This window comes from Dasypus novemcinctus, chromosome 4 (assembly GCF_030445035.2).
Source record: "Dasypus novemcinctus isolate mDasNov1 chromosome 4, mDasNov1.1.hap2, whole genome shotgun sequence".
Taxonomy (NCBI): domain Eukaryota; kingdom Metazoa; phylum Chordata; class Mammalia; order Cingulata; family Dasypodidae; genus Dasypus; species Dasypus novemcinctus.
The window spans coordinates 102,014,988-102,033,748 of NC_080676.1; the positions used below are offsets into that span (position 1 = coordinate 102,014,988).

General features: G+C 38.7%; 1 protein-coding gene across 50 annotated transcripts in view; it reads left to right on the forward strand.

The window, feature by feature from the left end:
• Positions 1 to 18,761, forward strand: part of ABI3BP (ABI family member 3 binding protein) — a 258,238-nt gene that overhangs the window by 81,970 nt on the left and 157,507 nt on the right. For all 50 annotated transcript variants that reach the window (XM_058295957.1, XM_058295933.1, XM_058295935.2 and 47 more), the window contains exons 3-4: positions 7,014 to 7,082; positions 10,600 to 10,732. In XM_058295957.1, the coding sequence (XP_058151940.1) occupies positions 7,014 to 7,082; positions 10,600 to 10,732 (202 nt within the window). The remainder of the gene's footprint in view (positions 1 to 7,013; positions 7,083 to 10,599; positions 10,733 to 18,761) is intronic.

Consider the following 18,761-nt stretch of genomic DNA (forward strand, 5'->3'; position numbering starts at 1 on the left):
CATAATAGGGATATGCTGACAATGACCTTCCTCCTTTTCTTCCTTCTTTCCCTGGCATTCCTCCCTTTTTCTTTCTCCTCCTCTTTTTCCTTTTCCTCCTTTTCCCCTTCTTCATATAAAAAATAAACCTAATTACTGGCCAAAGGTGTTTATGGACTGTCTTTAAGAGGCTCCAAGTCAACATGGAAATTCATTTTCATCTTGAACTTTCTCTCCTGGGCTTTCAAGAGTATTTGATTTGATATCCATCTTTCCTCATTGAGTAAAAAGGAACCCAAATCTTTATAGCACAATAATGTGAGCAGAGTGGTATTTGGTCTCTCTCATACCAGAGTAAAAATTAAACACACAAATATAGTCTCTAACAAGATGTTTAGTATTGTTCTAAATAAAGAAAATTAAAATTCTATACTACTAGCATAAGTTTTTACCATTTATCTTTATATTCTATAATGCCAGGTTTAAATGTAAACATGACAGCTATATATATATGTGTATACATATATATATGCAAAATTGCTGAAAACTTAAGACATATTCTACCATTCAGCCTATGTATGAGTAAAGAAGAACTAAAAAGAAAAACTATGCGTTGTCCTATTCATTCCTTCTGTATCATCATTTTCAGTATAAGTGACTGCTTACAAGTAATCTAAGTAAGATAGAGTGCATTTCTTGAAACAACATTGCTTTCTTTCTGCTTTGGAAGCAAGTTCTGGTCTAATGGAAAGAGTGACCTCTTGAGACTGTCAGTGCCCCATCTCTTACTCTGTCCTAGATTTAACATGCTTACATTTTTCTCACCTTGAGTCTCACTGGACTCCATAAGAATTCTGTGCTCATAGGGCATCTAAAAACTGTCTTAGTTTACCCAAGTTGCTAGGACAAAAACCACATAGTGAGTTGGCTTAAACAACAAGTATTTATTGTCTATGGTTTAGAAGTCTAGAAGTCCAAAATCAAGATGTTAGCAAGGTGGCATTTGAGTGGCACCATCCCTCTTGGGGGTTGGCAGCCAACAGCTCCTTTGGGGGCTCCTACTGCCACTCTCTACACTCCACTGTGGAGAGAAAATGGTGGGTGGAAACAGCACCATCGCTGCAGGTGTAAAGGGGCCCTCTTCATCCTGTGCTGTATTACTTCTACTGCAAGAGACAGAGAGACCCCAATTTCAAGAACAGGCTATATGAGTGAAGAAAGAAGCAGAAACTTGCCAAGGAGAGAGCTGGACTTTGCAAGTTACCTGATCTTAAAGATGCTAAAGCTGTTCAGAAATTCTTCCTTGAAGAAATACAACTTGGTGAAGAGTTACTAGCCCAAGGTGAGTATGAGAAGGGTGTCGATCCCTTGACAAATGCAACTGCTGTGTGTGGACAGCCACAGCAGTTACTGCAAATTTTACAGCAAACTTCAATCAGGAGTGTTTCAGATGGTTCTGACTAAGCCCCCAACAATTAGTAAGAGAATTGTAAGTGTTCAAAACTTGGCTGAAGATTATGTAGAATGAAAAACAAATGTCAGCATAATAAAATCTCAATTAAAAATACTAAAAAGTTTCTTAACTTGGATGATGAACAGCTCTGAGAGAATAAGGGCAGATATACTTGGTATGGACTGTGTACCACACTGAAATCTACCAAAGTTAATTTTTACTTTGTGCAGATCCATTTGTCAGTTTTATTTTTCCCAGTGAAAAATGTATTTTGATGAGGGCTTTTCATTTTATAAATACACTATGAGTTATTGAAGTATCATGGATTTTTTTTTCTTTTTAATGTGCAATTAAAATGTATGTACATGCAGCAATGCTTACATTAAAAATACCCAGTGCTCAGTTTTGAAAGATAAGGCAAAAAACAAAAAAAGTTTAGGAGAAAGGTGAAGAATGCACATTTTAAAAATTAGTACATTTTGGTATACATCAGAAAATTGGATGAAAACTTGTGTTTTCAAAGTTGAGCATTAAAATCTTTGAGAGATGTTTGTGAAACATGCTGCTGTACTGTATTAACAATTTCACCTCCACCCCTTATATCAGTCTGGAAATATTTTAACTTAATGGGCTTAGTGAAACGCTATTCTGAGTATTTATCTCCCTGTATTTTACATATTTACAGTTACAAATAGCATTAGCAGTTTGAGTTTCACCAGTTCATGTCTGTTCACTATCCTCATTTATAAAACAAGGAAACTGGTCTTCTAACCTCTGAGGTATCCCAGTTCCTAATTTATATGGTTCTGTTCCACATCTTCAAATTCACCTTCTCCTGAATTGAGTCTTTGTTTGGCCACCAGGACTTGCATTTTTTTCACACTCTGAATTTTGCATGCTTGCCTGACTTAGTATTTCCAAATTGATCTTTTGTTAATGTCAAACACTGTGTTGATTTTCACTGAAATCATACAGTTCTGTCACAACTCTGTGAATTTATTTGAAGTGTATCCTTTAAGATAACTGGGATGACCTTCTGGTAAAAGAAAAATTAAGAACTCTTTGTCCCCCTTTGCTTTTATCATCAGTGTACTTTAATCCTACTTCAGCTTGATTCATTTATCTTTTTGAACTATAAGAAGAAGGTATAATCTTGTGGTTGAAGACTTGAGAAGAATAGAGCTATGGGAACTTTTGTTCTGAAATATTGGCATGTTATCTGCAGTGACAGATTCAATTTCAGGATGAGAATAAGGGTCCTTGGTATTGTGTGGAGTCTGCTGTCCTGAGCAGCATTTCTCATTGTACACATTGGCTTTATGCTATTTAAAGTCTGTGGAGAGATCTCAAAGATGTAGTGGACTTTTCATTTTGCTTATGAACTTTTCTTACATTAACTTAGGGGTGTGTGTGTGTGTTGTGCTATAGTGGAAAGAGAAATATAGGTTTGCTTCTGCCTCTAGTTAGCCATGGTCTTGGACAGGTCATGTCATATCACCTCTAGAATTCTCACCTATAAATTAGAACTTTGGACTAGGTGACTCAAACATTTAAGGACTCTTCTTCCAGGTGCCTTCTAGGTTTGTGAGAACTCTTACACAGTGTACTTTTTTTATTACGATGATAATTGGTGTCCTTTTTGGGGGGATGAGCAGTAGAAGCATGCTGGTTAATTGGTTTTACTAATAGGATCTGAAATTCAAAGCAATGTAATGGTGATTTTGTTAGTAATTGACCATACAGCTAAGAAACCATCTTCTTTCCCACAATATCCTAGGTAAAGATTGGGGGACTTAAAAGGAGAATACACGTGGACGGAAGAGTAGGAGCAGATTGATTGGAGGAGTGAGGGTTCAACTTAGATTTTAGGAGGGCAGAAAGCTAATATATGCTCTTGAAAACTGTAGCGCAATATAAGCTAGATATCATGTGGCTTTCTGAAAAATAATAAGCTTTGATTTAAGGCTTATTGAAAAGGGAATGATATCTTTACTTTACAGCTGTTTAAGCCAAGTACATTTTCTTATTTAAATGACAGCTTTGATACTTTAAAAATGAGCTTCTATTTTTGAAAGCTAACTGTATTAGGTAGAAGGAAAAAAAAAATCACCCTCTCTCCGCCTCCCCCAACACTGTTTCCTACCTAAAAGTTTAACGGTGGTGATGAAACTAGGGAATTGTGATGCTGGCCAAATGGTACACAGTAGGTGGGAATGAAACAACTCAAGATTTAAGTAAAGTTGACAACAAATTGGATGTTCCTATCTGCTAACGTTGCACACTTGTATAAAATCTTCGGAAATGGAAAACATGTATTGGTGTATCTTGGCATGCTTCTTTGGGCAAAGACTTTTGTTAAATACAAAGGTTCCATATTTGTATTTAAAGTAAAAGCATTTAAATCACAGGCATACCTGACAGTAGCATTATTATTCTACTGATAGTGAATCATAGACCTTAACGTTCACATTTAAATTATGTAAAGCGTGTAAAAACCTAGTCCTGTGTACCTATTAGGCAGTCAGTAAATATTTGATTCTTCTCACATCTCAGTGAGTTTGATATTTTTACCACTTTCCTCCCTGTCTTTATGACCTCATTGAATTAAACCAGAGTGCTAATGAAATGTTGCAGAAGAGATTTTGAAAAAATTAGCATATCATGTGGTACCATACAAAATTTTCTTTCTTATAACATAAAAAAATGCAGTTTTTATTATTGTTCGTGCTTCAACTATTTAAGTGAATATTAAAGGGCTTAGAGGGGAAAAAAGAAAAAAAGATGTTGGCAAGGCCATGCTTTCTCCCACAGTCCGTAGAGTTCTGGTGATAGCAGTCGTCTGTCATATGGCACTATCCTTGGTCTCCTCCTGGGGCTTTCTCTGACTTCTGGCTTCTCTTTATAAAGCCACCAATAATATAGATTGAGATCTATCCTGATTCAAATTTTTGGCCACACCTTAACTATTAATATTTTCAAAAAGTCCTATTTACAAATAGGTTCATACTCACAGGAACATAATTTATATGGGGTACGTGATTCAATCCTCAACAAATGCTACATATGCGTGGGGCAGCAAGGAACTTCAGACATGTAGATTGTACCGATCTCCTCTGCATATTCCTTTGTCCCATCAGACTTCCCTTGAAAAACACACGTTCAAAGATATAACTAAGCATTTTAAGATGGTGACAGCAGGGTATCGAGCCAAATAAGGGGCTCTTCTGAGCAAGGGCTTGTGTAACTGTGCAGATTGCACACTCATGAAACTAACACTGCCTCACTGACTTCAGCAATAAATTGGGGTGATAATAGTACATATCTGGGAGGATTGAGGCAGGAATAATTAAGTTATGAATGTAAAGTTCTTGGCATAGTAGCTTGCACATAGAAAGCACTCCATAAATGGTTCTTTTTTTTTTTTTTGAGTTATTTTATTTTCATTTTTTTAAAATTATTTATTTATTTAAATTACATTATGAAAAATATGAGGTCCCATTCAACCCCACCGCCCCCGCCCCCCACTCCCCCCACAGCAACACTCTCTCCCATCATCATGACACATCCATTGCACCTGGTAAGTTCATCTCTGAGCATCACTGCACCCCATAGTCAATGGTCCACATCATAGCCCAGACTCTCTCACGTTCCATCCAGTGGGCCCTGGGGGGATCTATAATGTCCCGTAATTGTCCGTGAAGCACTATCCAGGACAACTCCACGTCCCGAAAACGCCTCCACATCTCATCTCTTCCTCCCGTTCCCCACACCCAGCAGTTTCTTATACTGGTCTTAGTTAACGGGTTGCTGTAATAAAGTGCCACAAACTGGATGGCTTTGAACAACAGCAATTTATTCTCACAGTTCTGGAGACTAGAAGTCCAAAATCAAGGTGTCGCAAGACCAAGCCTTCTCTAACTCTGTAGTGTTCTGGCAGTAGCTTGGCAGCAACCCATAATTCAATCTTTGCCTTTCTCACATGGCTTGTGCTCTCCCTGTGCCAGTTGTCTGTGTGCCTGTCCAAATTTTCTCTCCTTATAAGGACTCTTGTCATGTTGGATTAGGGTCCATGCTAGCCCAATTTGACCTCATCTTAACTAACAGGCTCTTCTAATAGCTTATTTACCAATGCATTCACAGTCACAGGAGTGGAGTAGGACTTGAGTGTGACCTTTGGGTGGGTGGCACAATTCAATCAGTCACAAATGCATGCCAGTATTACTCTCTATCCCAAATAAAATGAGCAAAGGGTTGTTGTATTCCTACTAAGGAATTTGGTTATAAAATTTGGTTATATAATTCTTTTTATGAGCCCCACTAAGCAATGCCTTCAAGCACATGAGACCCTTACATAGAATGAATGCTCCTTTATCTCCGAGGTACCTCCTATAGGATAAACAGGCAAACTTCTTGCCTGGCTTACTTTATACAGTAATTGTAATTACTGTAACAGGTTATACCACAAAGGATTGTGGGGGGTGTTCAGAAAGACAAAGGCACAAGTCATTAAAAGCAGTTAAATTGCCAGGTAATCTCTGGCTGAGAGTGAGGTCAGCTCTGCACAGTGCTGAGCAGAGAAGGATGCCGAACTACAAACTCATAGACGTGAGATATTTAAACCCACAATGGAACCACAAAGGTCTGCCTCAGCAAGGAGTGAAAACTGACGAGAGTACCCAAATGAAATTTATGCAGAATGAATTCAGAGCCCGAAGTTACTGAAGAAGCATTGTGGATAATGCCCATGAATCAATTAATCTAATAGATCTGCTTATAAAATGCTGCTTTGTATGTCTAACATGTGTTTAGTTTATTAATGTTCTCATAACCAACCATTCAACTTGGAAATATCAAATTCTAAAGATTGTTTGATAAATTATCAGCCACTAATTGAGTTAGCACACACTATTGCTTAAAACCTAAATATTAAAAAAAAAAAAACAACTTTATTTTCCATAGGCATATTTTAGGTGAAAATACACCAACCCTTAAAGGATGATTTTGTTTAAAAGTTGTTCATAAAAACAACTTGTTGGATAGGAAAATAGGCTGATAAGTTACAAAACAGGGTAAAAATTAGGGGTGTAGGTATTATAATATTCATATTTCCATGACTGAGCATTCCCATGAAGGCAAATATTGTTTGGAGTTTACAACAGGTGAGACTCATGAGTCTAATGGGAGTATGATTTTCCCTCTGTGCTTTTGAAGCATTGGGCTGCCTCCCCACCCATGAGCAGGATATCAGAATGAATACATGATTTTTTAAAAAATCATTTTTCAGATAAAAGGATTTATGAAAATGCAGTATGAAATCTGTGTCTAGCATGATTCTAAGATGTCTCCCATCCCTGTCCATTTACTTTTGAAAATCCGGATTTAATTTTCATTTTAAGAACTTGATGGATTGAGTGGTCTAAGGAAGTACTAACTTTCCAGACACCTGGGTGCTGTCACACACAGGTGGTGTGTTATGATGTACTAGGACTAAACCAGGAGAACCCTGACTCAGGATGTGACTGTGCTGTCCTAAAGGCTGGTTCTCAAATGGTTTTACTGATAATGTTGTTATTGCTTCCAGATGCAGAGCCTAAATATCTGATTGTTGTACGACCTGCGCCTACTCCAAGTAAAAAGAAATCATGCTCAGGTATAGTCATTTTCATTAATTTTATTTTTCCTTCTGTTAAGTTTAAACCATGACTTTTCCTTTTTTTTTTCTTCCTATGGAGACCAAGTATCTTGGGGATGGATACTTTAGGAATGTAGTTTAGAAGACATAATAAACACAGCAAGCCCTCCATCAACAGATTATCCAGATTACTGTAGTTTGGTGGTAGAGACTGCTGGGGATTTTATCCTAGCTTCACCACTTGCAAACTGCAGGGTCTTGGGGTCTCTGCTGCATAATAGGGTTGTGATGAGTATTAAAAGATTTAAGGCATATGTGGCATTTGTGACACTGGCTGAGCACTTACTGTGCTCATTCAGAATTCATTCCTATAAGCCTGACTATTTCGCCATGTGTGAATTTAAGCCTGCTATTATGACTTTCAGATTTTAAGGCAAAGTTTATATTTAATTTTTGCTGAAGGGTAGCTCATATTTAGGTGTGTTAAATAGATTGGAAATTAGGTTTTATTAACTCCTGATCTGTCCCTTCTAAATAGTCGATCATGAAGAAAGGACTCCTTTCATAAAGCAACAATAGAAAACATCACCCATCTTCCAGGGCTAGAAAACCTTGAAACAGGAAATTAGATGTGAAATGAATAAATAAGTAGAAATACTTTTACATGACTAAAGAAAGATTAAAAACCCTATATTATCAAGTTTCACTATTAAAATTTCTTCTCCGATAAATAACCAGACTTATGGGTTATTGCTCTAAGAAAAAACCAGCAGAAAGAACAGCAGAAGCTGTAAAAATGCTTTTACCATCTGATATTATATCTTCATAACTATGTGGAGTTCATCATAATGTCTTGCTTTTCTTTCTCATTTTTTAATGCCAGCATTCTCCAAATAATTTTTTCCTAATCACATTCATCTTCTGTGGTACACTGGAAGTCACAGACAAAAAAGGGGCCTTCTTATTTGTTTGTTTGCTGTATTTTTTTTAAATATAGCAAATGGGTGGGGAGAGGAAACAGCTACTTAAAAATACTGAGTAAAGGGGATCTTTGCAGTAATATGTTCTGCCTCCTAGATGTATCAGGCCCAAGCCTTGTTTGCCAGAAATTATCTGCCACAATTCCCTCTCCTCCTCCTGTTGGTTTCTACTATTTTTAAGAAAAGCATTGAATAGTCAGGCATTTAGAAAAGTACAAATTCATTTTCCCAGCCTTTTGTATTATCCCCAAATTGCAAAGGAACTTTCAATCACACCTTAAACTTGTTAGTGAGATTTGTCAGGCAGTGTTTCCCATGTTTTAAAATAAATATACTCTCAATATTTCAAGACTTTGTTTTAAAGTTTTGAACAATCCAAATCAAAAAGAGTGAGTATGGTTCCATGGGTTTCCAGCTTCATCTGAATTTTTAAAACTGTCTTAAAACAGGTAGATCATTGATACCAATATATACAACACACAAAAGGAGAGTTAAGAGCAGTATTTACCCTTAGTAGCTCTATATAACTTCATTTCATGTCATTTCAGGGTTTCTACAATAATGACATTAGAATTCACTTTGTGACAACCAGCTCAGGAAATTGTTTCATCCTGCTCAGGATATAATACCCCACCTTTCCTTTCAGACAATGGACATAATTTTGTTTTTATAATCTTCAATAGAAATTATGTAAAGACTAATGAATTAGCTCACATTAATTTTATACTTGTGTCTGCCACATAAATTTTAATTATTTAATCATTTTATACTAACATTCAAATCATCATTTGATCACATAAACATTAAGCTCCTTTGGTAAAAGAATATATCTTTGTTTCTAAGTGCCATTATCTTCACCCATTGTGAGCTAAGCCAAGGATATAGGAGAAGGAATCTTAGACAAAGATTCAGAAGACCTGGATTTGAATCTTTATCTTGCTCTGGGTATGACTTAGGTTACCCTTAAAATTTCTCTGGACCTCACCTATTCACCCATAAAATGAGATAGTTGCATTAGATCGGCAAAAATCAATTTAGGTGTTCAAAAAGGGTTATTGGAACCACCTCGGAACTTTTTCAAACAACAGTGTGTCCCCTACCCTCACCCGCAGATTCTAATATGCTCTCCTTGGGAGCCAGAATTGGGCCCTTAAAGTCATGAGCACGATGAGCCACTATCACATGTGGTTCTGGAAAAGTTTATGAAGATGGATGAATGCATGTTTGCAACCATGTAAGAGATAAAAACTCAAATTATTTTGAAGATCTTAAAATATTCAACTAGGTTAAAACAAGGCAATTTGCTATCAATCAGTTATTAATATTCTGGACACAGAGTGTTTCTGAGTGGAATAGCATCTCATAGAACTTAAATCTACTGGAAGTAACAAGCCTGGCAGAATTTTCAAGAGTCTTTGGTTCAGGTAACCTCCCCTATGCTCATGCAAAGGGTATTCTCCTTAATAAAAGTCATTTTGCTGATAGGTTCCCAATCTATTAAAGTAAAATAATGCAAGTGCTTCCATACAACACTACATACATAGTCTCATGAAATGAAAAAAGCCTAATGGCAATATAAAGAATATTTTTTGTATTAGTTTTACATAGCTTTAATAATCTCCTGTTAAGAGTTTTATTTTATTTCCCCTGATTTTTTTATGGTCCAATGTTGGTTTCCATGGCCGAGGATCTTCTCTTTTTCTCACTATCTTCCCACTCCAGCAGTTTCAAATATTTTCAGAAATGCTAATGCTTGTCCCTTTATACTTGAAAAGAACTAGAGTGGTTCATCAGCACCACTCTTACATTGTCCAAATGCAGTTAGTCCCATCGAAAAACTGTGCTTCTTATATCACTCCTGTTCTTTCAGAATTAATAAAAATGTGGACTACTTTTCTGTTTAGATACTCACTATAAAGAATATGCTTATTAATATATTACAACAAAGATTTTACACTTCCAAATAGGTAAAAAACAAAACAAAACATAAAGTATACAAATATAACCTATAGTCTAGTTGGTAAGATTTTCCCTTTTAGTTATTTTACATTAGTTCATAGTTCCAGGGGAAATAATTATACTTTTTTCTGTAGAATAAATGAAGTGAGTGGTAGCATATAATATTTAATTATGGCATATGTATATGGTGTGTATATACATAGTGAAATATATAACATATATGTTATACATATATACATATATACAATTACATATAATTCTAATGTTAACTGGCCATAACAAGACTTCCAAACTCATGCTTAACCCCCAAGAAAATAAAAACTAGATATTGTTGGATGTAATTTATACACACACATATATATACACATACAAATCTAAAACTGGGTATTTCATTTGATCCAAAAAAAATAAGTAATATGTATGGACTATTTAAAAAGAAAAGAAGGGGAACAGGTATAAGTCAGTGGTTGAGCACTTGCTTTCCATGTACAAGGTCCCAGGTTCAATCCCTAGTACCTCCTTTTTAAAAAATGGGGAAACTTTTCATAATCTTGCCTAACCATCTTTATGCGTTACCCTATATGCTAATTCCATAGGTAAAACACGTTCTCGCAAGCCTCTCCAGCTGGTGGTTGGCACTCTGACGCCAAGTTCGGTCTTTCTGTCCTGGGGTTTCCTCATCAATCCGCACCATGACTGGACGCTGCCCAGCCACTGTCCCAATGACAGGTAATTAAGCAAACGTTAGCGCTTGCTTTTAATAGTGTCTGCACGTGTTCTAGAAGGATTTGTAACTATCAGGAGCAGCAGCATTTACAGATGTGTTTCAGACTATTAGCTGTACAGTCTGTTTTAGGTGAGAGGGGAACAAAGACACATAAATCAGGTTCACCCTTGAGGGAATTATCATCTACTGGAAAAGAAAACACATATAAGTACACTTTTTTTTCCCCTTCAAAATAACAAATTACAAGGTAGAATAAGACAAATAGCCAAGGGAATAAATGTAATAACAGTTCATAGCAGGTGCCTGAAGGCAGGTGGGAATGATTGAGAACAGATGGAAAGGTTGTTCTCTGATTGGAAAAGGATGCATCCTTGACCTGACAATTGAAGTGCTTGAAGCCGTGTTCTCAAAATGTGGTTCTTGAACCAGGCAGCATCACCATCACCATCACTTGGGAACTTGTCAAAAATGTAAATGTTCAGGACCCACTCCAGACCTACTGAATCAGAAACTCTGGGGATGGGGCCCAGCATTCTGTTTTAGCAAGCCCTCCAGGTGACTCTGATGTTGGAGAACCACTAGTTTAGAAATGGAGAGATCCACGAGGATGAGATATAGGTAGAAGAAAATTGCAGAGTCAAAAATGAAGCTGTGAATGACCATCTTCTTTGGAAGAACAAAATTTTTAAAATCTTTATTATTGAGTTATGGTCATTCATCTATCCATTCATTTATCCAACACATGTATTTGGCACCATCTATGTGCTACGCACTGTTAAATGCTGAAACATGATTCTAAATTGGTTATAAAATAGTATTCGCTTATCATATTTTTGCTATATTAGCTTCACAATTAAGAAATTTATGTATGGATAAACATTCACTTTTTTTATCTTCAAGCAAGCCATTCTATTTTAAAAGGCTTTTTATAGTAAATAGTGATTTTTAAAATTTTGATATTTCTTCAATTCCTTCCTTTAATAAGAAATTTTTAATGAGGTATAATTTATACCAAGAAAAATGCACAGATCTTAAGCATACAGTTTGGCCACTTATGACAAATGCATATATCTGTGTAACCTACATTCCATCAAGAAATAGAACACTTTCATCACCACAGAAAATACTCTCCTTCAGAAGGAACAACTGATTTGATTTCTATCACCATAGATTAGTTTTGTCAATTCTAGAATTTCATATAAATGAGATCATATGGTATGTTTTTTGTGTGTGTCTTTCTTCTTTCCTTCAAAATACCTTGAGGTTCATTTTGTGACATTGCAGGTAGTAACAGTTCATTCCTTTTTTTTCATTCCTGAATAGTATTCCATATGCAAATATTCTAGAGTTTGCGTATTCATTTTCCTGAACTATGTCCTGACACCTGAACTATGTTCTTTTTTTAAATTGTGTTAGTCAGATTTCTTCAGTGAAACAGAATTAGCAAGATATATTTATAATGGAAATATTACGAGATTTATTGTAGGAGTTAGCTCATTCAACTGTGGGAATGGACAAGTCTGAATTCTGTAGGACAGGCCTCGAGGTGGGAACTTCAATGAAGGTTTTCGTTGTTTCACAGACAAAGCTAGCTGGTGGCTGAAGGAGAGATGGAAATCCTTCTTTCAATTTGTCCCTTCTCTGTCTCTTTCAGCCCAGGCTGGTAATGCTTCCATTCATAAAAACTTCACAAAAACTTTGTCTGCTTTATATACAGTTCACAGGGGTCCAAACATCAGACAGCAGAATCTTCCACAGATCCTTTCTACATAACTGTATTTCCAATCCTCACTTCCACTGAAATGGCGAACTGGATCCATGTTCAGTTAAACCCTCACACGGAGCCCTATTCTCCTGGAAGTTTAGGAAGGCCCCTGAAAGAGGCTGCTTCTGGCTCTTCGTTTTTCATTACGCTTAAGAAATAATTTATTGGCTTATCCCTTTCCTCTCTCATTTCACTATAAGCTGCAAGGAGAAGCCAAGCTCTACCTCCTTCACTTAGCTCAGATCTCAGCTAAATATCCAAGTACATTGCTTACAAGTTCTCTTGCAGGATTTCTTCAAGATTCTTGGTTATGTTATATAAAGAATTTGAGAACATGGCAGTTTAGTTAGGCCAGTAGTTTATTAAGGAAATGAGAGAAGAGAAGAGAATGGGAGAAAATGACAGATTACAGATTCCCAGATATATTTGAGGGATGGTCCAGAGAAGGGAAAAGGGATGATTTTATACCTACGCTTTCTTTTTTTTTTTTTATTGACTTTGTAATAATATTACATTAAAAATATATATGTGAGGTCCCATTCAACCCCACCCCCCCCACCCCCCCCTCTCCCCCCCCCCCAGCAACACTCGTTCCCATCATCATGACACATCCATTGGATTTGGTAAGTACATCTTTGGGCACCTCTGCACCTCATAGACAATGGTCCACATCATGGCCCATACTCTCCTCCATTCCATCCAGTGGGCCCTGTGAGGATTTACAATGTCCGGTGATTACCTCTGAAGCACCATCCAGGGCAGCTCCATGTCCCAAAGACGCCTCCACCTCTCATCTCTTCCTGCCTTTCCCCATACCCATCGCCCACCATGTCCACTTTTCCCAATCCAATGCCACCTCTTCTATGTGGACATTGGATTGGTTGTGTCCATTGCACCTCTATGTCAAGAGGAGGCTCAGATTCCACATGAATGCTGGATGCAATCCTCCCATTTTCAGTTGTAATCACTCTAGGCTCCATGGTGTGGTGGTTGTCCTTCTTCAACTCCATCTTAGCTGAGTGTGGTAAGTCCAATAGATCAGATTGTAGGTGCTGGAGTCTGTTGAGGCTCAGGACCTGGCTATCACATTGTCAGTCCAGAGATTCAAATCCCCTAAATATATCTTAAACCCCAACATTAACTGCACCTACAGCACATTAGCATGAAAGTCTTATGAAGGGAGATCCCATCTGAGTCCAGATTCATCACACATAAACACCATTTCCAAAGAGGGGCCATCTGCTCTGGTAGTTAACCCCATCGGCCATGACCATAACTCCCATGGGTCTCTTTAGCCCTCAAAGGAACCAATATCTGGGGGTTGTATCTGCTTTATCTGTCTCTCTGACTCTGCTCAGTTGTGCATGAGGGCAATCCTTCTGCCAGCCTCCAGACTCTTTTTTAGAAACTCGTAGCCATATAAACTCATTTCTCCTTTCCATTTCCCCCTTACTTTAGGTCAAACAGCATTTTAAAGTCATGTTATTTTATGTAGACATGGATATTCTGCTGATCCGCATTGAACCTTCCGTATAAGGTCATTTTCCAGTTGCATCATCAGTTGGTAGTTGGTAGTGGTCCCTCGTTGCCAGGGAGGCTCATCCCCGGCTGTCATGTCCCACGCTGGGGGGAAGTCATTGCATTTACATGCTGAGTTTGGCTTCGAGACTGGCCACATTTGAGTAACATGAAGGCTGACAGGAGGAAATTCCCAGGCACAATGTTGCTCTAGACCTTGTTCTTATTTTAGGTTTATCAGCTCACAAGCATAGTCATTAGCATCAGGGGCTCACTGTTGAACCCTCACTCCCTCCCGGTCCCCGCCGCTGTACCTGGGAGACTGTCGCTGCTCCCCTAGGGACCACAACAGAGCACCACTGGCCAGGAACCCAGTACCCCCCCTGCTGTGGTTTTTAATTGTTGCCACTATGAGTATATCCAAACATTACCATGCACCCTGGACATATGTTCTGTACAGCTCCCTGTCAGCCATATATCACCTGTCATTGGTATCCCATACCAGTATCCCTCCATTGCCATTGTTGAAACACTCTGTGATCCAGAACTCCCCGAAATTTGAAGCCCAATATAATGTCATGGTCCCTTACTAGGGAATGGCATATAGCGATGGGTTTAAAGGATAGATAAAGAACTTAGATAAAGAATGTTGACTTGAAAAAATTCCACATCCTATCTTTTTCTTTTCTTTTTTTTTTTTTTCCCCCTAATTATTCAGCTTTTCTTCACAGGAGTCCTAGACCACAGCAATGCATATATATAATATACAGCACTCCCACACATCCACCAGAAAACCTTTTCCCTTCCACAGTGATACTCTTACGCCCTATTCATATCATATTTACTTAAAGTGATGTACAGAGTCTGAGACATTAGCTTTCTAACAAGGTGACATCTGTGCTTACATTATGGTGCATACTTTAGGATACACAGTTCTTTACATTTTTAGTTATCCTATGTTTTACATTATGGTTTACATTATCAGTCTGTCATCTCCTATATGTTATGGTGTAATAGTACATGTTTTATATCCATCCTTGTGTACTCTCAAGAAACTCCTCTCTTACCCCCCATTTCCTTTGGTTCCACACATTTAACGTCCATTTTCCCTTCCACCTTGGTGCCCACAGTGACAGCCAACCTCCGTTTCCTGAGGAGCCACTTCCAGAGATAGATGGAATAGTGTTCAGGGTCTAACTTGCTCAACTGCCCCAATGCCCTGGGAGCCACCCTTTCTCTCGAGGGATACAGTTCCCTCTATTTGATGGCATTAGTCCTCCCCAGGATGTGGGTCCACCCCCACTCTCACTACTTGGGTTTCTACCCCATGGTGTCACCCACTCTGGCAGAATGAGCATTTAGACATTCCCCAGGAGCCCGTCCTGCATCAGACCCTCCCCTCCGAGCATTCTAAACAGGTAACCCTCTTTATTATATTTTGATATGATTTTCTCGGCATTTTACCCTCCACCAACACCTGACCCTCTCCTGTGTTCGTATGCTACCCCTCCCTCCCCCCACTTTTGGGCAATGTTACCCATCCGTCCCTCCCCAGCCACCCTCAAACCCGCAAAGCCCCAACTAAAGGCAACCCCTTGCCCCCCTTTTATCTCTTCTTTGTGTTCATACTTACCACCATCTCGTCTTAAATTCCACCCCTGCAGACATCGGCTCATATCCTTCCTCCACCCTCCGATTTCCTGTAAGCCTATCGTTCAGTCTCTTGCTATCTAGGGCAGCTTGTTTATTTCATATCATTGAGGTCATGTAGTATTTGTCCTTCAATGTCTGGGTTGCTTCACTCAACATAAGGTTCTCAAGATTCATCCATCCTACGCTTTCTTTTAAAACATTAATTATTCTTCCCACTTGCTAATGCTTGGGGGAGGAGTCCCAGTTTGCTGTTTTGATTGATTACCCCACCTATCAATTCCCCTGGGGGTGGGAGACCTAATGATAAGGCCCCTCGAGAATATCCAGGGCTTTTCCTTGATTCTGGATGATCAAAGAAAATTCTCACAGGGGTTCCAGGTGGAATTCCATGTCATGTGTTTCATGGTCATGGTTTTCTGCCTGTTGTCTTCCCATTCCCTAAACTAGCCTGCTTCAGTTTCACTTTTAATCTAAGCTCAGAATATATTTTTTCCAAGTTCTTTGCCACTTTATAACAAGGACTGTCTTTGCTCCAATTTTCAATAACACATTCTCTATTTCCTTCTAAGACCTCATTGGAAGTACTTTTTATTTTTATTTTTATTTTTTGTCTTTATTTTTGTAATGTTACATTCAAAAAACATGAAGTCCCATTCCCCACCCCTACCCCTCCCCCCATAACAACAACCTCCTCCATCATCATGAGACATTCATTGCACTTGGTGAATACATCTCTGAGCACTGCTGCACCTCATGGTCAATGGTCCACACCATAGCCCACACTCTCCCACAATCCACCCAGTGGGCCACGGGAGAATATACAATGTCCGGCAACTATCCCTGCAGCACCACCCAGGACAATGCCAACCCCCGAAAATACCCCCACATCACATCTCTTCCTCCCACTCCCTACCCCCAGCAGCCACCATGGCCACCCTCTCCACACCAATGCCACATTTTCTTTGCTTACTAATCACAATAGTTCATGAATAGAATATCAGTAAGTCCACTCTAATCCATACTCTATTCCTCTATCCCTTGGATCTTAGAATGGTTGTGTCCACACCACATCTATATCAAGAGGGGGCTTAGATTCCACATGGATGCTGGATGCAATTCTCCTGCTTTCAGTTGTAGGCACTCTTGGCTCCCTGGTGTGGTGGTTGACCTTCTTCACCTCATTGTTAGCTGAATGGGGTAAGTCCAATAAACCAGAGTGTAGGAGTTGCAAGTCTGTTGAGGCTCAGGGCCTGGCTATCACATGGTCAGTCCAGAGATTCAGGTCCACGGGGCATATACTAACCCTCAGTGCCAACTACAGACTGGTAAAAGTAACAGAAGTTTGTGGACAAAGATCACATCTGAGTCCAGCTCCATCACACAGAAACGCAAACTCCAAAGAAGGGCCAACTGAAATGGCACTGAACTCCATCTGCCATGACCATAGAACCTGTGGGTCTTTGTAGCCCTCAGAAGAACCAATACCTGGGGTTGTATCTACTTTATCTGTTTCTGGGACTCTGCTGAGGTGTGCATAAGGGCGAATTCTCTGATAACCTCCCAGCTCTTTTTGGAGACTCATAGCCATACAAACTCATCTGTCCTTTCCAATTCCCCCTTTTATTCAGGTCAAAAAGCATTTTTAACTCCTGGTATTATATGTAGACTGAGATATTCTGCTGGTCCGAGTTGACCCTTTTATTCAAGGTCATTTTCTAGTTACATCATCAGCTGGTACTTGGTAGTAATCTGTCGGCACCAGGGAGCCTCATCCCCGGGAGTCATGTCCCATGCTGGGGGGAGGCAACAAATTTACATGCTGAGTTGGCTTCGAGACTGGCCACATTTGAGCAACATGGAGGCTCTCAGATGGTAACTCTTAGGCACCCTGCAGCTCTAGGCCTTGTTCTTATTTCAGGCACACAGGCTCACAAGCATAGTCATTAGTATCAAGGGTTCATTATTGGACCTTCCTCCTTTTTTGGTCTTTGCTGTTGGACTTGGGAGATTGTTGCTGGTCCTTTAGGGACTGTCATAGAGCTCCCCTGGCCAGGAACTCAGCAATCCCTCAGTTGTTGTTTTTAATTGTAACCACTAAGAAAATATCCAAACACTTTTATGTACCCTGGATATATGCCCTGTAGAACTCCCTGCCAACCATGTGTCCCCTGTCAATAACATCCCACACCAGTATCCTCCCCTGCCATTGTTGAACCTCTCTGTGATCCAAAACTTCTCAAAAAATGAAGCCCAATATATTGACAGGTTCCATTAATAGTAAAATGGAATATAGCAATGAGTTTAAAGGTTAGATATAGAATACATATTAATTTAGAAAAATTAAGGTAAAAATAAATTGGTATATCAAAAAATTAAAAAATGCAAAAGCTTTTTTTTGATGTTTTGCCTTCCATCACTGCAATAAGTGTTGCCCTGTATGCAATTAGCAAGGCAACTACTTCTGTCTTTTCCTCAGTGTCTATGTCCTTTCTTTTTCTTTTTTTTCCTAATTATTAAGCTTATCTTCACAAAAGTTTTAGATCACAGTAATTCATATATACAATATACAGTACTCCCACATATTCAACATAAAACCCTTTTCCCTTCCATAGCAATAATCTTTTTACATATTCATACTATATTTACTGAAACTGATATACAGATATTGAGACAATAGCTCTCAAACAAGGTAACATTTGGGTTCACATTGTGGTTTATATTTTAGGCTATACAATTTTCTAAATTTTTAGTTATCTCATGTTTTACACTATGATTTACATTTTAGCCTATCAGCCCCTATATATTTTTGGTGTAATTTTACATGTCTTATATCCATCCTTGTGTAATCTCGTGGAACACTTCTATTGCCCACACAGTTACATTGATTCCACCTATTCAATACCTCTTTCCCCCTCTGCTTAGGGCCCACAGTGACAGTCAATCTTCATTGCTTGAAGGGCCATGTTCAGAGATATTTGCAACAATGTTGAGGGTTTGACATACTTAACTGCCCTAATGCATTGGGAGCCACCATTTCTCTCGAGAGATACAATTCCCTCTATTTGAGAATATCAGTCCTCCCAGGATATGGGTAT